We start from the raw sequence: 25078 nt of genomic DNA on the forward strand, positions 1-25078 counted from the left end.
TTGTCTGAGGTTATCAGTGAGGTTTGCCACAGCCAAGAACTAGTATTTCATCACTCTCTGACAGGTGACAAAAACCACATTGCTTTTGGTGTTTGTCAGTTTGGCATTTCCAAAATGCGATTATAGTTCTATATACATACACGCTGGGCTTTAGCTACTAAGTAAATCAAGGCCGTAGCCATGGAGTTAACATTAGGGGGGACAAATTAAATGTTTTATGATCATTTCGGACAGCGTGCGTGGTTGCCTGTCGTACAGTAGGGTGGTAGGGGGGTATTGGGGGGGGATGTCCCCCCCCCAATATATATTATTATTACGGCCTTGAAATAAATAAAAACTAAATAGAAACTTTTCTTTAACTATCTAAAACAACTTTAACTAAGAACAACAGAACAATTACTTTTTAATAGATTTATTTAATACAATTTGATTCACCATAAAACAATTTAAGGACACCACTTCACAAACTATGCAACTACAATCAAGTTCTACTAGGTTCTTGCCAATAGACTATAGCTGGTGGTTGTTTGCAGTAAACGCCAAAGCACAGCCTAGCATGACAGCATTAAAATTGCTCATTGAGTCCATTCTGACAGCTTCAGAGAGCAGACTATGAGATGAATCTTAAACCTCAAGGTGCTTGGAAAACACACTCACTAACACGCACACAAGCACACACCCACAAACACACACATGGGCAAGATTGGCTGGCCTACGCTTAGAAAGCCTTAAAATAACACACTCTTTTCTCTTCAGTGCAGTGTAAAGAGAGGGATTATCTGTGTTTGAATGATCACTACAGAGGTGTGTTTGGGGTACTTAAAACACCACAAAATGTCTTCTCTTTTGTCTGCTTGATTTCAAACAGTCAGCTGGTGACAATAAGTGGCATGCATACATGGTGGGGGTACATCTTGAACCAGGAAGTAACTTCACAGTCCATTAGATTAAAGCTTACAAACATTACAATTGGACCCACTGTTTCCCCATATAGTGATAAAAGACACCATGTTGAAATATGACGGCTCATAATGTGATAATTGGCCTCTCAATCCACTTTTGTCAGAGTGGGAATACAAATGACTGTTCTAAAGAAAATTGCATTTCCACAATAGGCTTAGGCTTACACCAAGGCAAACGTTTGCAACACAGCAAAGGTTTTGGCAAAAGTCCTTCAGGAAACAAAAGAAAGAAATGGAGACAGGAAAAGAAAGCACTTAGTAATAAATACAAGTCACGTCTTTAGCCTCGAGAAGTCTTAAAATAGAAGTTGTGTCAGTGCCCAGTCTTGGCAGCTACCTCGGACTAAACGATTTCCTCTATTAATCAAAAGTGAGTTAAGCGCTCTCACAGCATGCTGTAGGCAAATTAAATATATTTTAAAGGGCCATTAGGGCTATTAAACACCACCCACTCTCACACTCTGTCCAAACTACACATTGTCTTCCCAGTCCCAGAGTGAATAAATCCTCACTCAAACTGAGAAAACATGGTAGGAACAGTAGCCCATTGAAGATGGTTCTATTTAGACTACATTTACTCAATACTACTTATTAGTTACTGGACTTGGTACAACTTAGTTAAGAATGTTTCCTTGAAATATAATTTTAAAACAACTATTGAGGACGCCTTAGGCTACTTCACAGGGGTAGAGGGCATTGAAATGCACCAAATGATTTTCCCAGTGGTCAAATGATTTATTCTGACAGGTTGTTTGCTGGCCCTCAGGCTTCTCCAGGGAGAGCAACGCCTAAAAATCTGTCACTGTGATAGGTCAAGACATGACATGGGGTGACACGGGATCCCAACGTGACCCACCTCATGGGGACCACTTCATCGGACCATGTTTCACTTGGACTGAGAACAAAACAAGATCCACAATCTGTCATGCACTGTCACTGTTCCGGGCTTTTGTAATAACATACGCTGACCAGCCCATTGTCAGAGAGGTCTAAGGTGTGAACACCAAGATGGAGTTACGCCTCTCGGGACAGGCTTGCCATCATTGTCAAATACACAGTCAGAAGATTGGAGGGCTTTTAGTTTCAACTGGTTTTTATCATACTGACTAAAAGTTTGTGGAAGGTGGCACAGAAAATGTGTTCATGTCTAAACTACTTCCTGAGCGAGGAATTTTTCACAGTATACAGTACAATAATACATTATTTCCAAAACTTTACAGAGGATAGGATAGAGCTTCATCAATGTTCCCAAAGTATTTTCCAACTGCCAGAAACTATAGAGAGGCAAGGAAATGTGAGCTGTGTAACAATAGACTACTGTACATGTGATAAATGTACAGTGTACAGATAAATAAGTCTACTGGAGGTTGATATGAATGTGCTTCATCAGCATCTTTCTTACAATACCTGATGTGAGGAGAGGTGTTATTATGAAAGTAATACTGTAAGTCTCACCTGTAATACTTTGTCATTTCCCTGGGGCTTTGCATCCACACCTGATGTGCCCTCCTCAGTTACCTGGGACTGGCAGCTTCCAGATGCCCTACAGTCATTCTGGATAATCAGGGTAATATTGTCATGAATCAATGAAGTGACTCAAAGGTGCAATAAAGGTACATTACATGGGGCATTAACTGTTCATTTTATCTACATCTCATCAGCAAATCAAACTCGATGACAGTCACTTAAGAGATTCAGTTAAAAACATCATATTGAGTCCAATAACTTATGTTTCGCTGCCACTGCCTCACCTTGTAGTATTTTGTAACCTGTTCGGCTATGTGGTTAATATTCAGCATATACTGATGTAGTTTTCGCTGGTACTTTAGCGCAGCGAGCTGCGCTTCGCTCTGGAGGAATGAAACTTGGGCCAGGAGAGCGTGTTCCCTCCGGCCCCACCTGAGCCTCTCCATCCGGGATTCATGCTCCGTAGATGCGCTTCTCTCCTGGAGCGCGTCGTTCAGCGTACGAAGCGCATCCAAACAGCTATGGTTTTCTTGTGCGATGTCTTCATGGGGCAATGGAAGCCCACATCCTCTTTGACATATACCCACGTTTCTTTTGATTAAGTTTTGGTCTTCATTCATTGGTGAATCCATCTCGACTGAGTTAAAAACCGTGTCACATTCGTCGTCCTTGCACAGATTTGGGCAGTCTGCGCACATGACTTGTAGGCAAACTATATAACTTCCAAAAGTTATTTAAACTGTCAAAGTGTTACTATTGTTTGCCCAATATGTGTAAACCACCTTTGTCGCAATAAGATGTCTAAATCAATCACACCCGGTCCCTCACGAAAGGAGGCTTGTGGCGAACGCTTAGTCAAACACACCTCCTCCTCCCACTCGAAGTTCTCAGTCAGCCCAACCTGCACATATGGAGAATTCAAAGTTTCGTCACGGCCACATTTGAGAAAATTATCCTTCGTCAACCATTACAACACTCGCGAGTTCAAAGGAGGTTGATGATCTTTATCGTATGATATATTTATTCACAACGTAGATGTATATTGATTTGCAATCATCTCACGACACACCACTAGAAGTCGCTCAAGCCCTCAGATTCAGTTTTACTCTGACCTTTAGTTAACACTTTGAATGTGTAGTGTACCACTTTGATTAAGATTTAGACTTGATTGACATGAAGTAGAAATGTGATAAACGTGATAAACAAAGCACTATCTAGGTTTGATTATGTAGGCCTATTATTACCGTTCATAAAATGTAATTTTTTATGGCTTGGATTAGGAACATCACCTGGTTCACTCTCTAAATCTAAGCAATGAATATGGATTCTTACTTAAGAAGCCTGATTCTATGACCTGGTCCCATGTGATGGTCTGATACAGCTTGATAGAGTGCAGAGAGAGAGAGAAAGAGAGAGAGAGTCTCATTTCAGAGCTGTCATGAAGTCTCTCTGTGTCCGACATTGGGTTAGAGATGCAGCAGGTGACATCACTCTTGCTGTGTTTTGTGTTGTTTGACATGTCAGCGAACGTTGCAGGTGTCGGTTTACAAAGACACTCGTGATATGCTCTGGGATGTTCCACCTGCCTGGAGAAACACATTCACTGATCTGTGATATAGAACAGGGTTGTCTGTCTCCCTGCATAAGAAAAAAAAAATCCCTCCAGGACCCATCTGTCTTGTTTCATGGTCAGTGTCACCACACCATACAATATTACAATACAGAGTGAACATTCTACATGTTTTCTAGAAACTCTAGGCATAGAGAGGGTCAATAGTGAATCTCATGTAGGTCCTAATCCTCAGCCAAAAACAAATATCATATACAGCTCTGGAAAAATTGACCACTGCACCTTTTTCTTTCATTTAAAAAAAGCTGAGAAGGACAATTTTGAGTGAGGAACAGAAGGGTAAAATTTAAGAGGCCACTGCAAATTTTTCCCTTTTCCCTTCTGTTCCTCACTCAGAATTGTCCTTCTCAATAAATATTTTATGAAAGAAAAAGGTGGAGTGGTCTCATTATTCTTTTCAGAGCTTTAGATCCGTTTAACAAAACCCCACAAAATCATTATTGGACACATGACACTGTAGGACTCAAACAGCTGTTTCTTGTAGAAAAAATATTCTGTGGGAGTCGGTGTTATCAGGTCGATAGACTGAAACATTATCTTTGGTATTCTGTTCTTCACTCGTTTTGGAAAAAGATAGCTTTCTATAACACAGATACAAAATTCACAAACAGATTCACCACAATAGCTTCCATTCATTTGAGGGAACTTGCTGTTGATAATGGATAGCTAATAAATAATGTAGGGTTCCTCCTGTCACCTGATAGCAATGAAGCACTGCGTCTGAATACTTCAGAGTTAGATGTTTTCACAATCTGATGTTTTATCCATAGTTAAAAAAACTTTCAGAACACTTGTTATTGAACAGTACTGTGTTACATTGGACAAAAAGTCATACTCTTTTTCCATTGAGGTAAATCCTAATATCCTACCTAAGGTCCCCTCGTCAGCAGTTCTCAAGATGCCTTCCCCTCTCCCCCGACCCCCCAGCCCCCTGCTCCCAGCCATGGCCCATGGAGGAGAATGAGCCAACACTAGGGGATCACATTGCTTTTTTAAAAACTAGATTTTTAAAAAAAAAAAATTCCCTTCTCACAATTTCTGGCTCATTTAAGCAGTATCATGTTTAAAGAGCACAGCTTGGTCCTTTTAAAACAGCGAAGGCTTTGTGATTAAAATGTAGCGAACATAGCTGGCTTGGCCCAGTCTTTCATTTTTAGGAAAATAGTAGGTTTAGATGTATATAGCAATATGAAAAAAAATACATCAGTCACCTGCATGAATAGTTAACTACACTTTTATTGTTCCTTTTAAGTCCAGCCAATGAGAGAGAGTCCAGTGTCATCCCTCTCAACATGTATGATTCATGTTCAGTACCAGTAGTGCCGAGTTTCTGCAGACAGACGCACAAACACCACTGATGTCATCAAACCCTGACCATATTAATGCATGAGACCTCACGATCATTTCTCCACTAAGTGAGATAACCACAGTCTGTTTAGCTTTCCTCTCTACAGGCTCCGTCCTTAGACTTACATACATGACATGACTGGCTTAACGAGGCAGCTCTTAGACATGTTCCTGTAGGCTTTCCTTCTACACAGTTTCTGACGTAAAGGGTGTCACTCAGGATGGATAGATGGATGGATGTCTGATACCACAAAGGCGGTCCATAAGCTGACAAGTTTGCCTGTTTTGAGTTGAGTCGACTCAATGCAATGTAATGGAGTGGTAACCGAACCATTCATTTCCAATGGCATGCATGTTATGATGTATAGCAACCGTCTCCAACGATATATCAAAGTTCAAGGCATTCATGCATTTGGCAACTCTTTCGATGATTTGTCGCATGAGGGGAAACTGGGAAAAGCACTTTGTGGTGGATGTTAATATAGTCACTATGTAGGAGCATCAGTCACACACAGATGTATTTTGTGGAGCAATCAAAAAATGCAGCATTTCCTTCCACTTTTGGGGGAATTATAAACCTCTAACTGTCCAACCAGTGGCGGATCATGACATATATTATTCCCCCAAAAAAGAAAAAAGACGACACCAATTAATAATGCTTATATATCTCTGATCACATTTAACTTGTGTTCATAAAGACAAAACAAATGAGCTTTGGATGAATTCACTGATATTGGATGGATAGCTTGTCGATCTTGTCTTGTACAGCTTTTTGGATAATGATACACCATATGAAGGTTATTGTTGTAGGAGCTAGGCAGGTTGTGTTAAAAATATACTTTAGCCATTGAAGTATGTCAGACATTGCACGATTAATAAAACAGTAAATAGTGATACTCAAGACTGAGACACTAAATAAAATAAAAGATTAAATGATGAGATTAAATGAAATGCCAACATTCTTTAGAAAAGCACCACCACGTCCCAGGGGTCGGAAGCATACAGTCCAAAAAACAAAAGAAACACATTTGTTTGCATGAAACTGTATCTCTGATGTTGAAAATAGTCCACATCTCAGTTTAGTTATGAGCACAGAGCACTCCTACAGCATTGGACGAACGTTGCAGCAAAGCCATGTTCACAGCACACGACCATGAAGCCTATGGATGTAATGTACCCAGAGTGACAGGCAAACCAAACACACACCTCCATCACATGGTTTACGTTTTCTCTCAGTCGGAAACTGCAGGTCTGATATGTTACCAGGCTCATTTCTTGTTTCCAAAGTAATTGATAGATTCATCTTTACAAACACGGATACGGGTGCTATAGAAACACGGCCATCACTCATGGTAGAGGATGGTCTCTTTTTGTCACTCAAATTATTCTTCCAATTAACAACATGTCAACATGCAAACACTTGTAAACCGTTGTATTATCTAACACAGAGCATGTTATGAGTTGGAGAGGTCTGGGGATCAAATACATGTTCATCTTAACAAAAATGTTACAGCATTAATAGTATATTAGAAAGCAAACCCATATAAATTATTGCATATGTATTATATTAGCAGGACAGAAATGGCTCTTTAGTCTACAATGGTCAATACTAAAACTGAGAGTATGTCAGAAACCTTTAGTACAGATTTTCTTTCACTGTATCTCCACAGTTAGGGGTGTGTGCTTCATTTTGAAAAGAAAAAAAGACAAGGAAAAGCCACCGTAATGCAAAAAACACGTAAACACAAGTTCATAAACTTGTACACTTATCCTTCGCAACCATTCTACTTAGTTTATACTATGGAATGCAGTGTTGTAGGGTTGATATTCAGAACCTCATTGTAACCACACATCATATGAAAATACATACTTAGAAGCCATATCTTCAGGGTCAAAGAATATCTGCCATACTTCAGAAACAGTTAGGTATGTGATTGACATACTCGACGTAGTGACGACACTTATACTGTACGTCAACTAGTTAAGAACAAGTCATATAGTTGTAAAGGATAAGTGTAACTGTTTACATAAGGCATATTGAAAAAGTTGAAATAACTCTTTTTATGTTCGTCCAAAGATATTTTTATCAGTATTAAATAAAGAATATCCAGGATGTCTTTGTCCTTTTCCAAATTATGCTTTCCGTCTTTTCCACAAGCATATTCCTTGGAGAGAAAGGAATATGGCATTTGGCTGCAGATTGTAACCAAAGATTGTGGAAAGAGTTGTAGTCCTCATAGGCGCCAACCTTACAGAGTCTCCTTCACTGGTGTGAAGACAGATAAAGATGTCGCTACATTCAGAGGCCCAAGCAGATGAGAGCTACCAAGAGCAGGGAGGCCAGGCTTAGACCCTGGGCAGCCATGGCACCTCCACCTGGTACACAGACACAAACAAAGACATCTGTGTTGGAATTTGGACATCCACTGAATGCATACAATTTCAACAGACACTTTACACAATCTCAATGAAAAAGAAACACCACTCACTCATCCATCTGTCAAGACAGCTACTTCTCAGAGTTGATCCTACACATGAATTGACCCCCAGTAAAGAATAATATCCATAGAGTGAAGCACCATCATCCATCAGAGGGGATTCCAGAGGAGTGGCATGTTGTGAGATCACCTTACCACTATCATATCCCATCCTTGTGGAGATCACCTTAAATGCTCCCATTGGTCACAAAAAAAGCTTTTTTAATCCCCCCACAGCTCATATTCCCAGGGGCTGGAAGATGAAGCCTTCAGGAGGGGCCTGGAGTCCCAGATAAGGGATACCAGTGGGGCTTCCCCTACTCATCAAGATCAATTACAGAGACTTAAGAGCCAGCTCCACAGCCAGCTAGCCAGCCAGACGGACAGCCGGTCAGTCAGTCAGTCAGGGGATAAACCCAGTGGGCCATCACCAGGTTTTAGTCATGGATGGTGGGATACAACCCCCCCTAACCACCTTCTTTTACCTCAGATATGAGCTATGAAAGTCTTAGTGACAGGCCCTGCCCAAGGGCCCCCTGACAGTGACAAACGACTCCCCCCGCCTCCATCTTTACAGCTGGTAAAATCCCACTATCTAGTGACAGCCCAGGAATGAGCAATCACAAAATGTCGGCCCTAGGTTTGGATTAGCGACTTTTCAAGAGGGAGTTTCTTGTTGTGGGATTGACAGGACATACGGATGCATGGAGGCAGCATGGACTGAGCAGTGCTGTGTGGGAGTTTTATAAAGCTTGACTATATTATTTTGCAGGAAATACATTTCCTGTAAGGGACCTTTTCCGTCTATAGACTTTTAATTGTGTGACTCCTGATGCGGAACTGTACATATGACCTTAGAATATTGCTTCAAAGCACACACATCTGTAGGTTGTTTATCTCACACATCAACACACAGCACCCAAAATAGACATATTCTGTTATGAAGTTTTTCCAATGGTTCATCTAGACGAACAGTAGTTGGGCTGGCGGGGTACAGTACCTGCGATGCGGACCTGTGCAACTGCCCCGTCCCCTCCCTCAGTGTGAGCGCGGACCTCCACCACATAGTCACCATCTTTGTACATTGGGAGGTCTATGTACCTCTTGATGGTGGTGTACAAAGTCCCTGTAGAGAGGCCCGCCTGTCTGTACAGGACCTACACAGACACACACATACAACCACACGCACACACACACACAAAACCACACAAAAAGACAGACAGACAGACAGACAGACAGACACAAATGTTATATTCCTAGAGACTGACAATGCTCAGTTCAAGTGACTAGAAGGCCAGTGTGTTGGTATTGTAATATCCCCTTCCCTACCTTGTAACCATCTATTGTTGATTCATTGGCCAGTGGTTCCACATGCTCCCAGGCTATGTTCACTGATGTGCCTTTCTTGCCTAACTTCTTACCCAGGATTTTGGGAGGCCGACTAGGAGCTGTACGAACAAAGGAGGGAAGCAATTATTGAAAGTAAAGACTTATACAGTATTTATACAACTCACTGAATAGAACACATTTTTTAAACTTGGATATGACAAGCAAAAAAATGGACGAGGGTTTGGAGAGATGTTATTTTCCACCACAGAAATGATCAAACACATTCCCAGATTACACAGCTGTAGGTATGACACAGGTATGACACAGACGTACGGGCTTTCTTGGTATGGATCTGGCAGCGTTGGCTGGGAAGCCCAAATCCAGCGGCGTTGAAGGCCCGGACCTCGATGAGGTAGTGGGAGTCTGGCTTCAGGTCCTCCAGCCTGGTCTGGTTCTCCCTGCTGGTCACCTGGACCTTCTCAGCTGTCTCGCTGTCCTCCTTCCTCCAGTACTTCACCTGGGGGGGGGGATTTAACAGAGAACCAATATAACACATTTTGATCAACATAACATAAGCAATTGGTAACGTAGGAAACAGCAGACAAATGAAAGTTACATTATAATTTGCATGAATGTACTACAGCATTGGCAATAAAAAAATCTATTGCTTTTATGATGTGCATAAGTGACTAGAATAGATGAGGTTGAACAAATACAGAGATGACAGAGAATTTAAATTGTGATCTGAGAAATATAAATAACCAAAGCTGAGCCACTGAGAAGAACTGTCATCACCAGCTGCATCACAGGCACTGCACTATCTATCCATAATTCCAGACATCTGTGTGTCGCCAACATCATCGCGGGCACTCTGCCCTATCTATAGTTCAAGTTATCTGTATTTGTGTGTTTCACTGACATCTTAAGCACCAACTGCATCACGGGCACTGTGCACTAGTTAATTAAAATGTGAAATGGAAATGTGAAATGGAGGTACTTCAACATGGGTGTGTACAGACCTGGTATCCCTCCACACCCTGCTGTGATATGGGGAGCCACCAAACGATGGCGTCTGTGGCTGACAAGGCTCTCCCCTCGACTCTGACGGGGGTTTCGGACGGAGCTAGAGGAGAAGAGGCACAGTGGAGAACGTTACGTCCTCACACTTCTAAAAAAGAACCTTTAGGTAGATGTACCTCTACATCTGCCAGGCGTTGTTTGCGTCGCTTGTCAGGATCGCTTCTATCGCGACCACACAGCCCTGACAATAATGAATGTGTAGCCGTCCATTACAGCCCTAGGTTTGCATAAATTATTTTTAACTAACAAGCTCAGGATCTACAGGCCTACCTCCCACTCATGGAGTTATTAATGTGAATGTACAGGATCTTTGACATCTCTCCGTGTTTACGAGGAGGCTGGCTCTGGTAATTCAGCGTCCTTCCTGCTAAGGCATCTGTTAGCATGCATTAATCACTGGATGGAGCAGGTCCAGTGGCAGAGCTGTCTCCCAACCCACATTCTTCCTCTCTCCATTACAAGCTGTCATTGGGTTACGAGTGCACAGTATCGTTTCCAAGGAGCTGTCCTCTGATGTTAAATCCCCTCACTGGGAGAGGTTCCAACAACCTCTCACACACGTCATTGGGACTCAAGTTGGAGACACACACAAGCACTGTGACACACATTCCGACTGACAAACTCACCTCGCAAGCACACTCCCTCAAACAGAAACACACAAAATCACACACATACATATAATCACAAACACACGCACACTTTTTACACTCCCAAAGAACATTACCATGGCAACCTATCTCAGGTACCCCCCCCCCCCCTCCCAGTCTCACTGCACGATCATTCTTATCTTGATTGTCTGTCAGTGGAAGTTAATATGTAGGCTAAATGCTTTGCATCCTTGGGTGAATTACCATCTTTCTGGTTCACGCTACGTAGATCATGATAATCCCACTGCTGAAGGCTTAGGGAGGCAGGGAGAGACGAGGGGAGGAGGGGAGAGAGGAAGGGGGAGTGGGGGGCAGGGTGCACATTCAAAGGGGAATTAAAATTCCTCACATTCATAGTGTGGACTGGTTATTAAGTGTATCCTGGTCTGTACGCACTGACACTGAAAGATTGAAATAGTAGGGGTTGAACAGCACGGGGGGAACAGTTTTGATCTATCTGTGCCAGTGACTGCTTAAGATGACGATGCCCAAATGAGCGGAGGTCAGTTTACATGTGGTGGACCTTATGATGAAAGTTTGGCCAAGTGGGTGGTGCTGGGTGGAGATAGGGGAGTTGGAGGAGATGGGGGGTTGAGATGGGGGGAGCTGGGTGGAGAGGGGTCGAGATGCGGGGTGCTGGGTGGAGATGGGGGGAGCTGGGTCGAGATGGGGAGAGATGCGGGGTGCTGGGTGGAGATGCGGGGTGCTGGGTGGGAGTTGGGCTCACCATCCTGGGCAGAGTAGATGACAGCCGTCAGGCTGTAGGGCCCCTCTCCTTTGCTGTTGAAAGCCTTGACTTTGACCTCAATCTCTGTGGAGGGTGGGATGAACGAGTCCCTGTGGACGTATTCCTTGGCCTCGGGTTCCGCTACCGTCACCTTCCGCCACACTTTCTCATTGAAGGGCTTGAAGGCGATGAGGTAGCCAAAGTTGCTACCGTAGTAGTATTGCGGCTGCACCGGCTGGGGATGGACAGAACAACCCCGGCAACAACAGAAGACAAAACAGGACAGTTCACTCTTATCCAAAGCAACGTACAGAGGGGGATTTTAACCTGCAACCCTCTATCACGGAGCTACACCCACCCCCACTGTATGATGACTATGATATTCCTTCTGAATGTTTCTCAGAAGTTATGACACATCATTTTAATGTAGCGAGGCGTTCTATCCGTCCAGGCTTCATCTGCTGTGCCTGGCTTTGGATTGACACCATATGTGTGGTCGGGCAGACGTGCGTCAAGGACCGCTAACCCATAAACACATGAGCATCATTTACCAGCTGCTCTGGGACCGATGATGCCAAGTCTCCGCCAAAAACAAGGCAGTCTGCCCAGGGACTTAGCTCCAACAGGATTTGGAGGGGTACCGCCAAAATGGAGGATAGTCTTTGTGATGTATTGCTAATTTCTGCTTGTGAGGGCCATAAGCGAAGGATTACCTACAGATTCAGAATGCAATTGCAGTTGACAGTGTTTTCAGTTTCTACTTCACCCTTACATACACTGGCAAACTGAGGTGGTGCTCCATTTGTGAGGAAGACAAAAAAACAATTATCAGCATAGTGTCAAAGAGAGTAATTAGTATACTGCTCTGAAAGGACAATTTTGAGTGAGGAACAGAAGGGTAAAATTTGCAGTGGCCTCTTGAATTTGACCCTCCTGTTCCTCACTCTAAATTGTCCTTCTCGACTTAAAAAAAAAATCTTTCTTTCAGTACATCTCTTTTCCCAGAGACAGAATTAAAAGCGTCCAGACCTACCGTCCAAGTGATGATCAGCTCCCTGCTGTTCTTTCCGCCCCCTCCAATGTCCGAGGGCGCCACCACAGGAACTGTAACAAGACAGCCGACGCCAACCTCTCAGGTCACATGTACAGTGTCCACCCAAACAACGGCCAGCCAAATATTATACAGTACCCTGCCTCCCACCTACTGCACACAAACAATGCCAAACCACATATTATACAATGGCACTACTACTGACACACAGCAGCCTAGTCCAATATTCATGTTCACCCCAGGACCAAGAGAAACACCGTAATGTTTATGTGGGATCATTTCTACTGAGAGTCAAAAAGGCAAGAGCACTTCCCTGCTGCTAGGCAAGCTCAGCTCTCTTCACCTGTCTCGGCATGGCTCTGTTTAAAGTGTGCTTTGGCTGCGAATGTTGTTTTATCAAGGGTAACCCTGAGTCTGGGATTTCAATTGTATAAGTGAATCTCACTGTACAACTGAATCACTCATGTACTATTTTGAGGGACGTTTTACGGTGAACTGGGAGACACACTGCTCATGTACAATATACATTGGTAGAGCTGAATCGTCAAAATCTTGATACTTATATTTCTAAATATTAATTTGGTAATATATGACTGTAAGTGGCATACATTCATATGTCTGTACCTAGGGCTGTACTGCAAGAAGGGAGTCAGGCTCCGTGTTCTTACCAGCGTCCTTGGTGGTGATCTTGGGTGAATGGAGGCTGGGGTCTCCTATCCCCAAGGTGTTGGTGGCTATCACCCTGAACTCGTACTCCGTCCAGGGGAACAGATCCACTACAGTGGCCTCCTCAGAGTTTCCCTCCACATCTGCAGGAGCTACAGGGCGTGGAGGGAAAGTAGCTGATAAACATGCATCCTGTCGCAGGTGAGAGATCCGAAAGCTACGAATATGCTCCCCTTTATCATGGTTTGTGTTCATCCACACAGTCACTACAGTCCTGTCAGATGTGTGTATGCATGTGTGTGTGTGCGCGTGTTCATGCACGTGCATGTGTGCTTTTATGGGCTCACATGTGGTGGCTACTCTCCAGTCCTGGAAGAGGGAGTCTCGGCACTGGATGGTGTACTTGGAGATGGGGCTGTGGTTGTCTGTGCCCCGGCTCCATGTCACCCTCACGCTCTTGTCCTTGATGTCAGACACACGCACCCCCCCTGGGGAGCCAGGAGGACCTAGGGAGAGGGGTGGGGGGGGGTGGGGGAGGGTGGTGAGGGGGGTTGAGGGCAGAAGGGAAATCGGGAGGGGGGGGCATTAATGAGAAGAGGGAAGACAGTCTTGGCTACTTGCACTCAGTAATGATGATGTTACAGTCGTGTATTGTGCCACTATTTTGAGAGACTGTCACTTACAGTTGGGCACAACATTAATGTGAGTGTGCATTGACTTGTTGGTGCAGTTACAGTGTTCCTTCTTTTACTTGCATGGGGTGGGGGGGTATTTCTAGGCAACATACCGTGGCTGCCAAAATCTAACTTCAAAATCAACGCTAATTCTACACAACATCCGCTGTCTGAAGCATGTCGAACCTCTTAACATCAACTGTCTTGACACATCCAAACCCATTGTTACATTTACAGACATTCAGAGACAGACTGACATGTTAAGACGTGTTCAGGTTCAGGGGTCAGTAACATACATGAACTCAAAGGCTAACGGGGCAAGCTCTTTAAACTCTGTTCTCCTGGGACCCTCGGATTCCTGTAGAGCAGTCTAAAGGCTCTAAGGAAAAACCCAGACTGAAAGAGTTAGCTAACCGAACTGAAGCCTTACACAGCCCCGAAAACCAGGCAGGGTTTAGTCTTTCATGCCCATCATAGAACCCAGACCAGAAAACTAAGGCGATTAGACAGACAGCCAATAGACCCTTAATGCCACCCCTTTCCTCCACTGAATCTTGTGTGACTGGCACATTATGGACAATTTATCTGTTCATTTCTGGGTGGTAGCATTGCTGGTTCTGTGAGAACGTGTGTGACGTAGGACAGAGTAGCGTTTGAATCTGGTTCGGCATTCATGCCATGGAAAGCCTGTACCATGCGGTAAGATTAACAGATTGGCCTTGATTTTCTAAAAGGTGTTTGAAACAATCAACATATTCACTCTCTCTAGCAGATTTTGCCGCTACAAATCAAAGAATGAACCTGTCAACCCAAAGTACTAAGATACTGTAATCTCCTGAGGTAAAGTATTAAACACAGCCTATTAAAGCATTTCTGTGCAACTACTACGATACAGGTGCAGTGCCAATGTTTTGGTTGAACTGATATTTCATAATAGATCCGCTTCCTTTCTCACAGCATTGACGAATGGAAGTCTTTCATCTTTGTTCCTGTGAGCGCTGGCAGTTGGCCCTCCATTAAGAAACCTGCAGGGTTTCAGTCCTTCAGCAAGCTACAGTCATTTAGTGTTCCACAGGAAGTAGCTCCATACAGCATGGTAGAGTGGGCAGTAGGACACTCCACACACTTATCACACAGGTGTTTTGAAAACCACCCTGGGAAACGTCACAGTTGGCCTCAGCGTATTCACCTGGCCGTCTGTCAGCACCTGTTCTGAAAGCACACCCAGGGCACAACAAGGATCACTGACGACCGGATCACTGCTGGAGCTCTTAGTCCCATTTGAAGAGCCTCTTTGTCAGGTAACAGAGGGCTTGTTTGAGGGCCTGGAGGGGAGCTGGAAGGCTAGCCTTTCACTCCTCAGGAAGCGGAGGGTGAAAACACATGAGTCACCTGGGAGGTGTAGCAAGACCCCTTCAGCAGCACGCCCGGGAGACACGGAAGGCATGCTGGTGCTCGGTTCATACACGTCCGCTTTACAGGACGTGGCAAACAACAAGCAATTCAATCAAACGTGTTGTGATGAAAGTTGCACGCCGAATGAGGAGAGAGTGAGCTGTGTGTAGCCGTCCAGCTGAGTCACACAGTCAACGGGTCTCTGTCAGATAAGGTGTCAGCACATTATCACACAGTACAGTAATACACACTTGCTTCTCTCATCTGTGACTCATCATTGTCCAAGTCACCATATCGTTTAAAAATAACGACTTTTCAGGGCGGAAGCATCATGACAGAAGGGTTGGCACTAAAATCTCCATTTTGATCTATAGCTGAAACAGTTCTCCTCCCATTTCAAAGCATTGTAACGCCTTGAGTGTCAAAGAGAACCATGTTATCACATATACAAATCTAGAGCAACTAGAGTACAACCAATCTCAGCTACTCCGCTGCCAAGGATAACCTTTCCACTAAGGAGTGGCAATACTTCCATAGTTACATGCCTGGTTACCTAACAGCGACAGTTATGAGATACTGAACACGTTTTAACAGACACGCAGGTCTAAGACAATGTACGGTACTAAAGTAAAGTCTGCAGGCCTCTGTATCGTTTTCATTATTATTAACTCCAGCCAGCTAGAAGCCTGAACTTTCCTCAGGACATCAGCTCTGGGTCTCTGGTGTTTTGTGCAGGAGCCCAGCCCGGTGAGAGGCTGTGGGACACAGTATCATGTGGTGTGGTTGGCAGGCCTCCAGGACAGACAGCATTTCCTCCCACAGTGTTTTTCTCCAGGACTCAGATGGAGTCACCGGGTTGACAGATTAGCCAGCAGAAAAAGCCACGGTCTGGCAACTCTGGCATGATTTATTCCTCCCAACACACACTCACACACACACACACACACACACATGGACACGGTCGCACACACGTGAGCGTGCGCACCCACACCCACACAGTAAGAATTGTAAGAATTTTTTTTCCATGTGTAATAAAAGGCACTTCAGAACTGGTTTGTAAATTCATTCTTTTATGCATGGTTTTCCTGTACATTTACAAGCCTTCCCTATAACTGCACTCTTTCACATGGATAAGAGTGGTTTCTGTTCAATAAAGGTGCATGGAGTAAAAGATTTAAGACAAATTACAGCCTTGGAAAATGTCATCAATTACCTCTCACTTTGTATCTACAGCTCACCACCCTTTCATGCTACAGTATGATTATCTACATTGTGTGTGTGTGTGTGTGTGTGTGAGTGTGTGGGTCTGTCTGTTTGGGTCTGCCTGTGCATGTAGGTCTGCGTGTGTGTGTCCGTGTGCATCTGTATGTGTGTGTTTACGTGTACGTGTGCGTCGCGTGTGTTTGGGCATGCTTGTGTGTTGTGTGACTCACCCCTCACGACCAGGTCAGCTGATGCGGTGACGTTATCCACAGGGGTTTGGGCGGTGCATGTGTACCGTCCTGCATGCTTCAGCTGGCTGTTCTTAATCAGCAGCTCTCCGCTGGAACTACCGTTCTGACAGGAGGAAGACAACACACAGCCTCTTCACTCCTCGGCCCCATAAATCCGGTTAGGACACACACGCCCTCCTTCTAGGGACCTAACCGCACCTAGCATCCTTCAGAGGTACTGAGACTTCCGTTCGAATAAACCAGGGAGCTAAATACACTTAATGTCAGTTGTATTATCGGGGCGTTCTAAAAAAACGAATTACCCAGCTAAGTCTTAACATGGTAGTGACTCGAGCCACAAAGAAGCAAACCACGGCTGAGGAAACAGAGGTGTCGGCCCTGAGCTGCTGATTAGGGAAGCTGCAGGGAGCTTGGCTGGGAGGCGAGCAGACCTTCCCCTAATTAGACCGACAGTTCGTCTGTTTGTCAGTGGAGCAGCACGCTCCCAGCATGCTGGAAAGCCCAAAGTCAAACCCATCGGTGAAATTCTCCCCAGTGAGCATATTGAATAATGTCTGCGTTAACCCCTTTTCATGTGAGTATATGAGTAATCATGGTCATTCAGATATGACATTTATAGCATCCACTGGCATTTACAACAACGTTGTTTTATGAGGGGAGAAATCTATATTTTTGCAGGGTCGTCAATCAACATCTGTTTATGGAGTACGTCCACAGGGTGGATTGACAGATGAGAAGTCAGCCACGGCTCACAGCTGGGCTGAGCAGGCAGGGTGTAGGTCATGTCATTGATAATATGTGTGAGCAGAAATTGCAGCTAATATACTAGACACCAGAGTCACCAGTCTGGGACCCACAGGAAATGGATACTTATCCTAGATGAGTTATACTCATCTGGGCTAGAAAGGATGAACTGTATACTTAACATTCCAAGGCCCTGTGGTCAGTTTTTCCTGAGTATGTACTGTGTACCAGACCAGACCAAGAAACACTGTCAGTTTTTCCCCTGTTGCAAGGTCATGGGTCCTCTCTTTTTCTCTCACTCCCCTTCCCTGTTACTGCCCCCTCCTCTCTCTCTCTCTCTCTCTCTCTCTCTCTCTCTCTCTCTCTCTCTCTCTCTCTCTCTCTCTCTCTCTCTCTCTCTCTCTCTCTCTCTCTCTCTCTCTCTCTCTCTCTCTCTCTCTCTCTCTCTCTCTCTCTCTCTCTCTCTCTCTCTCTCTCTCTCTCTCTCTCTCGCTCTCTCCCCTTCCCTGTCTCTCTCCTTCCAAATCTCTCTCTCCTACCGGGTTGTGCTCATAGTGTTCGCTCTCCCGGTCCATGTCGATGACGAGGCCATCCAGGGACCAGATGAAGGTGATGTCGAGCAAGGTGTCATGCGACGCGGCACACTGCATGCTGGTGCTCTCGCCCACCTTCACGTCGGCGTTGGACGGCGCCAAGGTGATCTTGGTGGCATCTGGGGAGAAGAAAAAGGCCCGGTGGGGGCATTGTTCAGAGATGCAGAACAGGATCTGCGAAAATGTACAAATATCATCTCAGCAGCTTTGAATGTTGGACCTATTTCTCTACTTGGGTCCATGAAATTCATGTACAAGCAAATCATATGCTGTTAGTTTGAGTGTGAGGCCCTGACACCTTGAAATAACACTGTGAGATCTACTTGTGTGTTCGGAGGGTGTAGTTGAGGTGCATTTTCCATGCTTAACCGGCAGGGGGCAATAAAAGCTAAAGTATCTGCCACAGCAGATGCTAAAATGTTATTTCAATGCCAACACTTTGTCAATGAGCACCAAAAAAAAAAACACATTAACCACCATAATATTTTGTACTATGACAACACACAGTTCATAAAAGCTAAATTAACATATTAATGGAAATGGGTAGCTTTAATGCTACAAAATACCAAATCTAATTTAAATATGTATCAATCATTCTAGTTTGGCTGCATGCTTCTCAACCTCCGTATCACACACAACCTAATCATCCTTCACAAGGTTGAGTATCAACAAAGGCCTCGTCAGAAGCTCATCTAGAGTCAACTACAGCTTGTAGGGCCTTGAGGTTGGAGAGTCGTTTCATCTGATAGGGCCATCAGGGTGGCAGGGGTATGAGGTTGGGGGCAGGTAGGGTTGACAGTAACGGCCCCAGGGCAGGGCTGGGGGTCAGGGTGGTAGGGGTATAAGGCTGGGGCGACAGGAGTGGCTTTCTCTTGCCTGTGATAGTTAGAGAGCCCGTGCTGTTGGCCTTCCCCTGGTCATTCTCAGCGAAACAGGTGTAGCGGCCCTCATCGGAGCGGGTGACGTTCAAGATCTCCAGACTGCCGTCCTCCCAGAGGAAGATCCTGGGGGATGACAAGGAATGCAGAGCAACTTAGAAACAACAGCTCCGATCAACAACGCACACACAGAGCCAAATGCAGTAACTGCAGTTGCATTACTTCACAGCACTAAAAATGAAATGACCCCATCACAGTCTAGCTCTTAGAAGGTCACTACTACTCCACCAGCTAATGCCCTTTCACCGATGCTCTTTAACCAAGTCAATGTCTGAAATTCTCACATAACTTTACAACCCAGCAAAAAAAGGACATTCCCTGGGTCACATTAGACCCCAGTCCTTCCCCTGCACTCACAGCCAGCCCCGGGGAGTTTGGAGCGGTCCGACACATGGATGGGACTGAGCTAGAGCTCCTGCTCTGTGGCGGGCCCCCTGGGGTGCCCGGAGGTCTAAGCGCTAGCTGATTAGCCCTGTGTTGTCAGTGAGGAGCGGAGGGCAGGGCTTACCCTGCCAGAGCCTGTCCTGTCTGATGAGCTTCAGCGCTGGCTTAGTGTCTGCATGAGACAGGAAGCAGACAACCTCCCAGTACTCCCTCACTAAAAAACGGATCACCACTGTGACGCTAAAGAGTTTGAGTACAGTAGGGTCAGGAGGTCAGCTACACACGCACGAATACGACAAAGTAACATGCTGTACCGTGCTGTGCCGTTTCCATCCTACAAGTGCCCCCGCACACCTAAATGACTAATGAGATTACGTGAACACCAGAGGTCCGCATGAAGAGGGATCAAAGAGATTACAGGCGAGCAAGAGTAAGTCAGATAGTGGAGCTCAGAGGAAAAACAAGTCCAAGCCAACTGTTCTATCTGTCTGCCTGTCTGTCTGTCTGCCTGTCTCTGTATGTCTGTGTATCTGGCCGACTGGCTGATTGACTGACCGACTGACCGACTGACCTGGTATTGTTGGAGAGCAGCTCGGTGCCTTTACTCCAGGAGAAGTCGGGCTTGGGAGCAGCCTTGGGTCGACACTCCATCAACACACGTCCGTTCTTGGCTGCCAGGGTCCCCCGGACTGGACTGTGTTCAAATGTGGGCGCGCAGGCTGGAGGGGGGGGGGGGGGGGGGGGGGACGACGACACAGGAGGGGTCAGACAAAGCTCTGGCATTGCTTCAATACCTGGAGGTCATACCAAATGCTATTAGATTGATCCATGCATCCTCTCAACTCAAACTATGGAGTTTCTGAAAAAACTTGACTTACAACATTGTGTTGCCATATACTGTATGCACTTATTGTACTAAGCAGAACTATTGCATTTTCACTACTTTGTTCTATACATTGTAGAGGTATAAAGTACATTTAATTCAGTATTTTGCATTTATTTATTTCCCACTGACCTCCTGAACATTGGTACTTCTGCTGCTGTAACTAAAGTGCTACTGTATTCTCTCCTATACTCAATTTCAGGGGCACAATCCATTATTAAGGTCATACTATTTTTGATTTAAATTATGAAAGCAAGTTGTCAGCTTTAACTAAAACAGACAAGTTCCTGTTTTCATTAGTCCAGTCAGTCATCTCAAACAGACTACAATGACTCAGCCAATCAAGGTTAAGTGTGCGCTTTGACTCACTGATCACACGCATCTCTGCGTTGGCGTAGATGACTCCATGGCGGTTCTCTGCTATGCACTGGTACATCCCAGAGTCATCGAACATCAGTCCACTGAACTTGAGTTCATGTTTGTCATACTGTAAGGAATTAAGCAAGTATTTGTATTTAAGCAAGTATATTCTACAAATATGTATTGTGTGAAATCATTTTCAGTAGCGTTGTTTTAATTTTTGGGGGTGTTCAATTCAATTCAATCAAATATCTCCTTAGAAAGCATTTCAGGGTTTCAATCACAACACCTGAGCTTTCAGGAGACAACAAAAGGGACATCCCTCAGCAGTGCGACAACTTCAACTGACATGACAAACACTTCATTAATATTTAACGATGCACCAAAGCACGCTCAGATCAGACAGCCCCTCACCACGCTGTCATAGTAACTGCTACTACTGCACTCTCCTCCCCAGGGTCCTTTTCAGAGGCCAGATGCTCAGTGACAGTTACGCAACACTCGCACCCCTCTTTGAAGGCAGAGGGTTTAGCAGTGGTCGAGAATTTGACGGCCAATCAGGAGGTCACGCGTTCAGTTATCCCCTTTACTCTAAGGTGCTTCGGATAAAAGTGGTTGCTGAATATGTCCATTTTTCCAGTGCCCTATCTGCTTTGTGAGGATGTCACTAAGACGTCCCTGACTAGGCCGTGTTGAGAAGAGCGACCTACATGACATGTGGGTGTGGGCGTTAAGCGGTCGTCGTTTGGTGGTAGGCAAACTCTTGCGATGATAGTATGTGCATTCTTTTTGAAAGAATAAAGAAGGCATTGAAAAATTGAAAGGAAAAATATAAGGAAAAATCAATGATTTACATATATACTTTACAATGATCTTTTCAAATTCACTATGGGATCTGAGGGAGCGGTTGGGAGTGTGAGCGGTGAGGCGGCCTTACAGCGTCTCCGTTCTTGAGCCAGCGGACGTGGGGTTTGGGCTTGCCGCTGGCCAGGCAGGACATGGTGTAGTCTCCCCTGATCTCCTGCTCCGTGCTGTTGATGCTCTCTACCCACTCTGGGAACGCTGGGGGAGGAGAGGGCAGAGGGACAAGAACTCATCGTTTCAAATGGTGCCAATGCGTGGTCAATACATGATCAGCTATTTATCAACATTCAACAACACGCATGCGTCGACTGATTGGTGTTCACAGCGTGACTTGAGAGTTGACTTGAGAATATGTATCCATGATACTCCAGGCTAGAGAACCTCAGTGTACAGTAGTTCAAAAATATATCAAATGCCTTGGATTTGGGATCTTCTCGCCTAAATGAGGTTTGGTGCTTTGAAGTGCTATCTCAGTATTGACTCACAGAGCCAGTACCTATAACGTGCATCGATTGATTCGGCCTCAAGCGAGTGCTAAAGGGTGTTCTCAATTAATTCTGTGTACCAAGAAGTGCGTGATCACAATAGCATCCGAGTATTACAGTACGTCTATGCATTTCCAGATAGTGAGAGACATAGATGCTACACACAAATAGATGTCAGGAACAAAAGTGCATCTGTGGCAGGTTTAGGCTCATAGAGGCTGGTGCAGTGCCTTGGCATAGGAGATACAGTAGTGCACCTACCCTCTACAGAGACACGAGCCCTGTGCCAGTCCTTCCCTTTAGAGTTGACTGCCTGACACTCGTAAGTTCCCTCGTCTTCATACTGCACATTGTACAGGTGGAGATGAGCACCGGCCATGCTCATCTTGGCATCGAGGGGCAAATCTCCTTCCAGCCTCGACCAGTGAATCAGAGGAATGGGGCTGGAGAGAGGGCGAGGGAGGTGGGGGGGTTACAACAAAGACCAGTTTACGACTACCCACCGATGGCACGTCGTAAAAGAAAATATTTACATTACAGTACATATTCAAGGCCCATTGTGTGCTTAAGAGCTACAGTCTACAAATACAATTATTGGTAAGTGTGGGTGTGAATATTGAGTTTTGAAATGTCCCCTTTTCTCAAACACCCTGACAGCTACGTCCAGTTTGCACACTTCAATTCAGTCATGTACGGGCAGTGCCCAGACTTACTTTCCCAGTGCGAAGCATTCCAGAGTAATGTTCTGGCCCACTAGTGCGTAGGTGTCTGGGAACTTGACTTTGATGTCCGCGGGGTACTTCCTCGTTGAGCCTGGCAGAGGAGAGGGATGAGAGGCTGGACGTGAGTCACCTGTTTAACAAACTCCCCCGCATTGGAGGGAAAACTACTTAGGCTGGCAACAACATGTTTGTTCTGTGCAATGACTGATGCTGTATTTAGTTAGAGGTGCTTTGCTGGGAAAGCTACTCTGAGGTAGGTCGATTTAACTATGGTGAATCACACCCTTGTTTACACGCGTATACATAATAATAGCTTGTGGCAACATACACACACACACCAAACCAAAACAAACCGCTTTAAGAAATGGGCCATATCCCAGCTAAAGGGCAGTGCTGGTGAAGTAGTCATAGGAAAGCATATGGTAGAGTGGGAGAGCCCTGGGGTGTTCACAGCTAGTCTACAGCTATGACCTTCCGGCCCTGCAAACACACGTCGCACATGCTTCTGGAGCTAACATGTTACTGCAGCTTGTGACGTTCTCTCCACTGAGAAACATCCGAAGCTGCCGAAATTCAGGTTTTCTACCCTTCAGGTTGTCCACACTCAGACAATTACAGCAGCTGGTGTAGGTGCCACTATTTCCAGAGAAGTCCCATGCCGCACATCTGCTGGTTCAAGAATGGATACCCAGCAAGGTCACTTCCTTCTGTACATCTGCGATGAGTCACTTGTATTTGTATTAGTAAGTGTACAAAGGATCAACATCAATATCATGCGATATTGTAGCACACAGGATGTAAGAGAATATTATGCTCTAAGAATCTCAGAGACAATTTCCCTCACTGGTGTGTGTGTGAGTGTGTGTGAATATGTGTGTATGTGCGAGTGTGTGTGTGTGTGTGTGTGTGAGAGAGAGGTAAAGCTATCTGGTCAGAAGCTTTCACTGTCCCACAGAGTTAATATTAGAGTGATATTACAGAATCATAGGCCAGATGTTAACCCTTAATAAGAGGAGAGAACAGGAATGCCCTTTGTGTAAAACATCCAGTGTGCTCATGACAACCATCAACACACTGAGCACATCCACCAAACACAGACACCAAACAGAACGGATGAGCGTCACTAACGTTCGGCCAGCGGGACGAGGGGTATGAACTTGGAGAAGACGCTCTTGGCGATGGAGGGGCTGGAGACGAAGCAGGAGTAGTTGCCGCTGTCAGAGGACTCGACCTTGGAGATGTAGAGGTTCCCAGTGCTCTGGGACACGAAGCGACGCTTGTCCAGGGGGATGAAGATGGGGAACTCATTCAGCATCCAGCGAAACGACAGCTCAGCTGCATAGACAGACAGACAGACAGACAGTTAGACAGACAGACAGACAGTTAGACAGATAGACAGACATATAGATAGAGACGTTCAGAGAGGGAGAGAGCGATAAAGTGAGACAGTTAGAGAAGGACACAACTCTGGACCTGTCAATTAAGAAAAGGGAGGCGGAGTGCCACCTGGAGCCGTGCCAAGCGATTGGCTGGAAATAAGTGGTTGGAGGACGGGGGAGGGAACTGCTCAGTTTAAATGAAATGTGAATGTAAATAGAGAATTCTTTGTTTGGTGTTGCGGCTTCATTACCCAAGCGAGTATTGACCTTTACGATTAGGGCTGATAATGTGTTTTGACAGTCATGCAGGCTGGTGACGCTGTACAAGGACAAGCTCGCTAGCAGCAATGCTAGCCAACAGGGAGAGGTTACCATGGTTTCACAATGGTTTGGGTAGACAGATTAGCATAACCATGAAGATGAAATGGAGATGTAGAATACTCTGGAGCTCTGCTTTAATAAAGAGGTTTGTTTAAGGATGAAAAAATAACATGAGCTAGAGAGTGAAAAACTGAGTAAATGAGGCCAATATACACACACACACATTCTGTTTAACGACACACACAAGTTGTATAAAGACACACATACACACTCCAATTCATACCCACCGTCTCACACTCACACATGGAGGGATTAGTCGAAACAGATTTCTGATGAAGAATAAACAACAAAAGAGAGAGCGCATCCAGGCACTAATACTAGGAGTCAGGCCCAGAGCTACGACATGAGAACATTCTACTCTCAAATCCTGTCAGAGTCTACGCACTTATACACTATAACCAGCAGGGGGCAGGGTTTAATCTCTCAAGATAACTGCATG

The 25078-nt window shown here is 45.1% G+C and overlaps 1 protein-coding gene across 2 annotated transcripts in view; it reads right to left on the reverse strand.

The window, feature by feature from the left end:
- Positions 1 to 5277: 5277 nt before the first annotated feature.
- Positions 5278 to 25078, reverse strand: part of cntn1a (contactin 1a) — a 67192-nt gene continuing 47391 nt past the window's right edge. For both annotated transcript variants that reach the window (XM_062461477.1, XM_062461476.1), the window contains 18 exons: positions 24008 to 24214; positions 22871 to 22970; positions 22419 to 22600; positions 21746 to 21870; positions 20818 to 20935; positions 20137 to 20284; positions 19120 to 19247; positions 18190 to 18362; positions 16886 to 17009; positions 13731 to 13889; positions 13386 to 13535; positions 12700 to 12770; positions 11667 to 11901; positions 10232 to 10335; positions 9546 to 9729; positions 9213 to 9331; positions 8884 to 9040; positions 5278 to 7782 (listed from right to left, as the gene is read on the reverse strand). In XM_062461477.1, the coding sequence (XP_062317461.1) occupies positions 7706 to 7782; positions 8884 to 9040; positions 9213 to 9331; positions 9546 to 9729; positions 10232 to 10335; positions 11667 to 11901; positions 12700 to 12770; positions 13386 to 13535; positions 13731 to 13889; positions 16886 to 17009; positions 18190 to 18362; positions 19120 to 19247; positions 20137 to 20284; positions 20818 to 20935; positions 21746 to 21870; positions 22419 to 22600; positions 22871 to 22970; positions 24008 to 24214 (2561 nt within the window). In that variant the 3' untranslated portion in view covers positions 5278 to 7705. The remainder of the gene's footprint in view (positions 7783 to 8883; positions 9041 to 9212; positions 9332 to 9545; positions 9730 to 10231; positions 10336 to 11666; positions 11902 to 12699; positions 12771 to 13385; positions 13536 to 13730; positions 13890 to 16885; positions 17010 to 18189; positions 18363 to 19119; positions 19248 to 20136; positions 20285 to 20817; positions 20936 to 21745; positions 21871 to 22418; positions 22601 to 22870; positions 22971 to 24007; positions 24215 to 25078) is intronic.

Source organism: Osmerus eperlanus, chromosome 5 (assembly GCF_963692335.1).
Source record: "Osmerus eperlanus chromosome 5, fOsmEpe2.1, whole genome shotgun sequence".
Classification (NCBI taxonomy): domain Eukaryota; kingdom Metazoa; phylum Chordata; class Actinopteri; order Osmeriformes; family Osmeridae; genus Osmerus; species Osmerus eperlanus.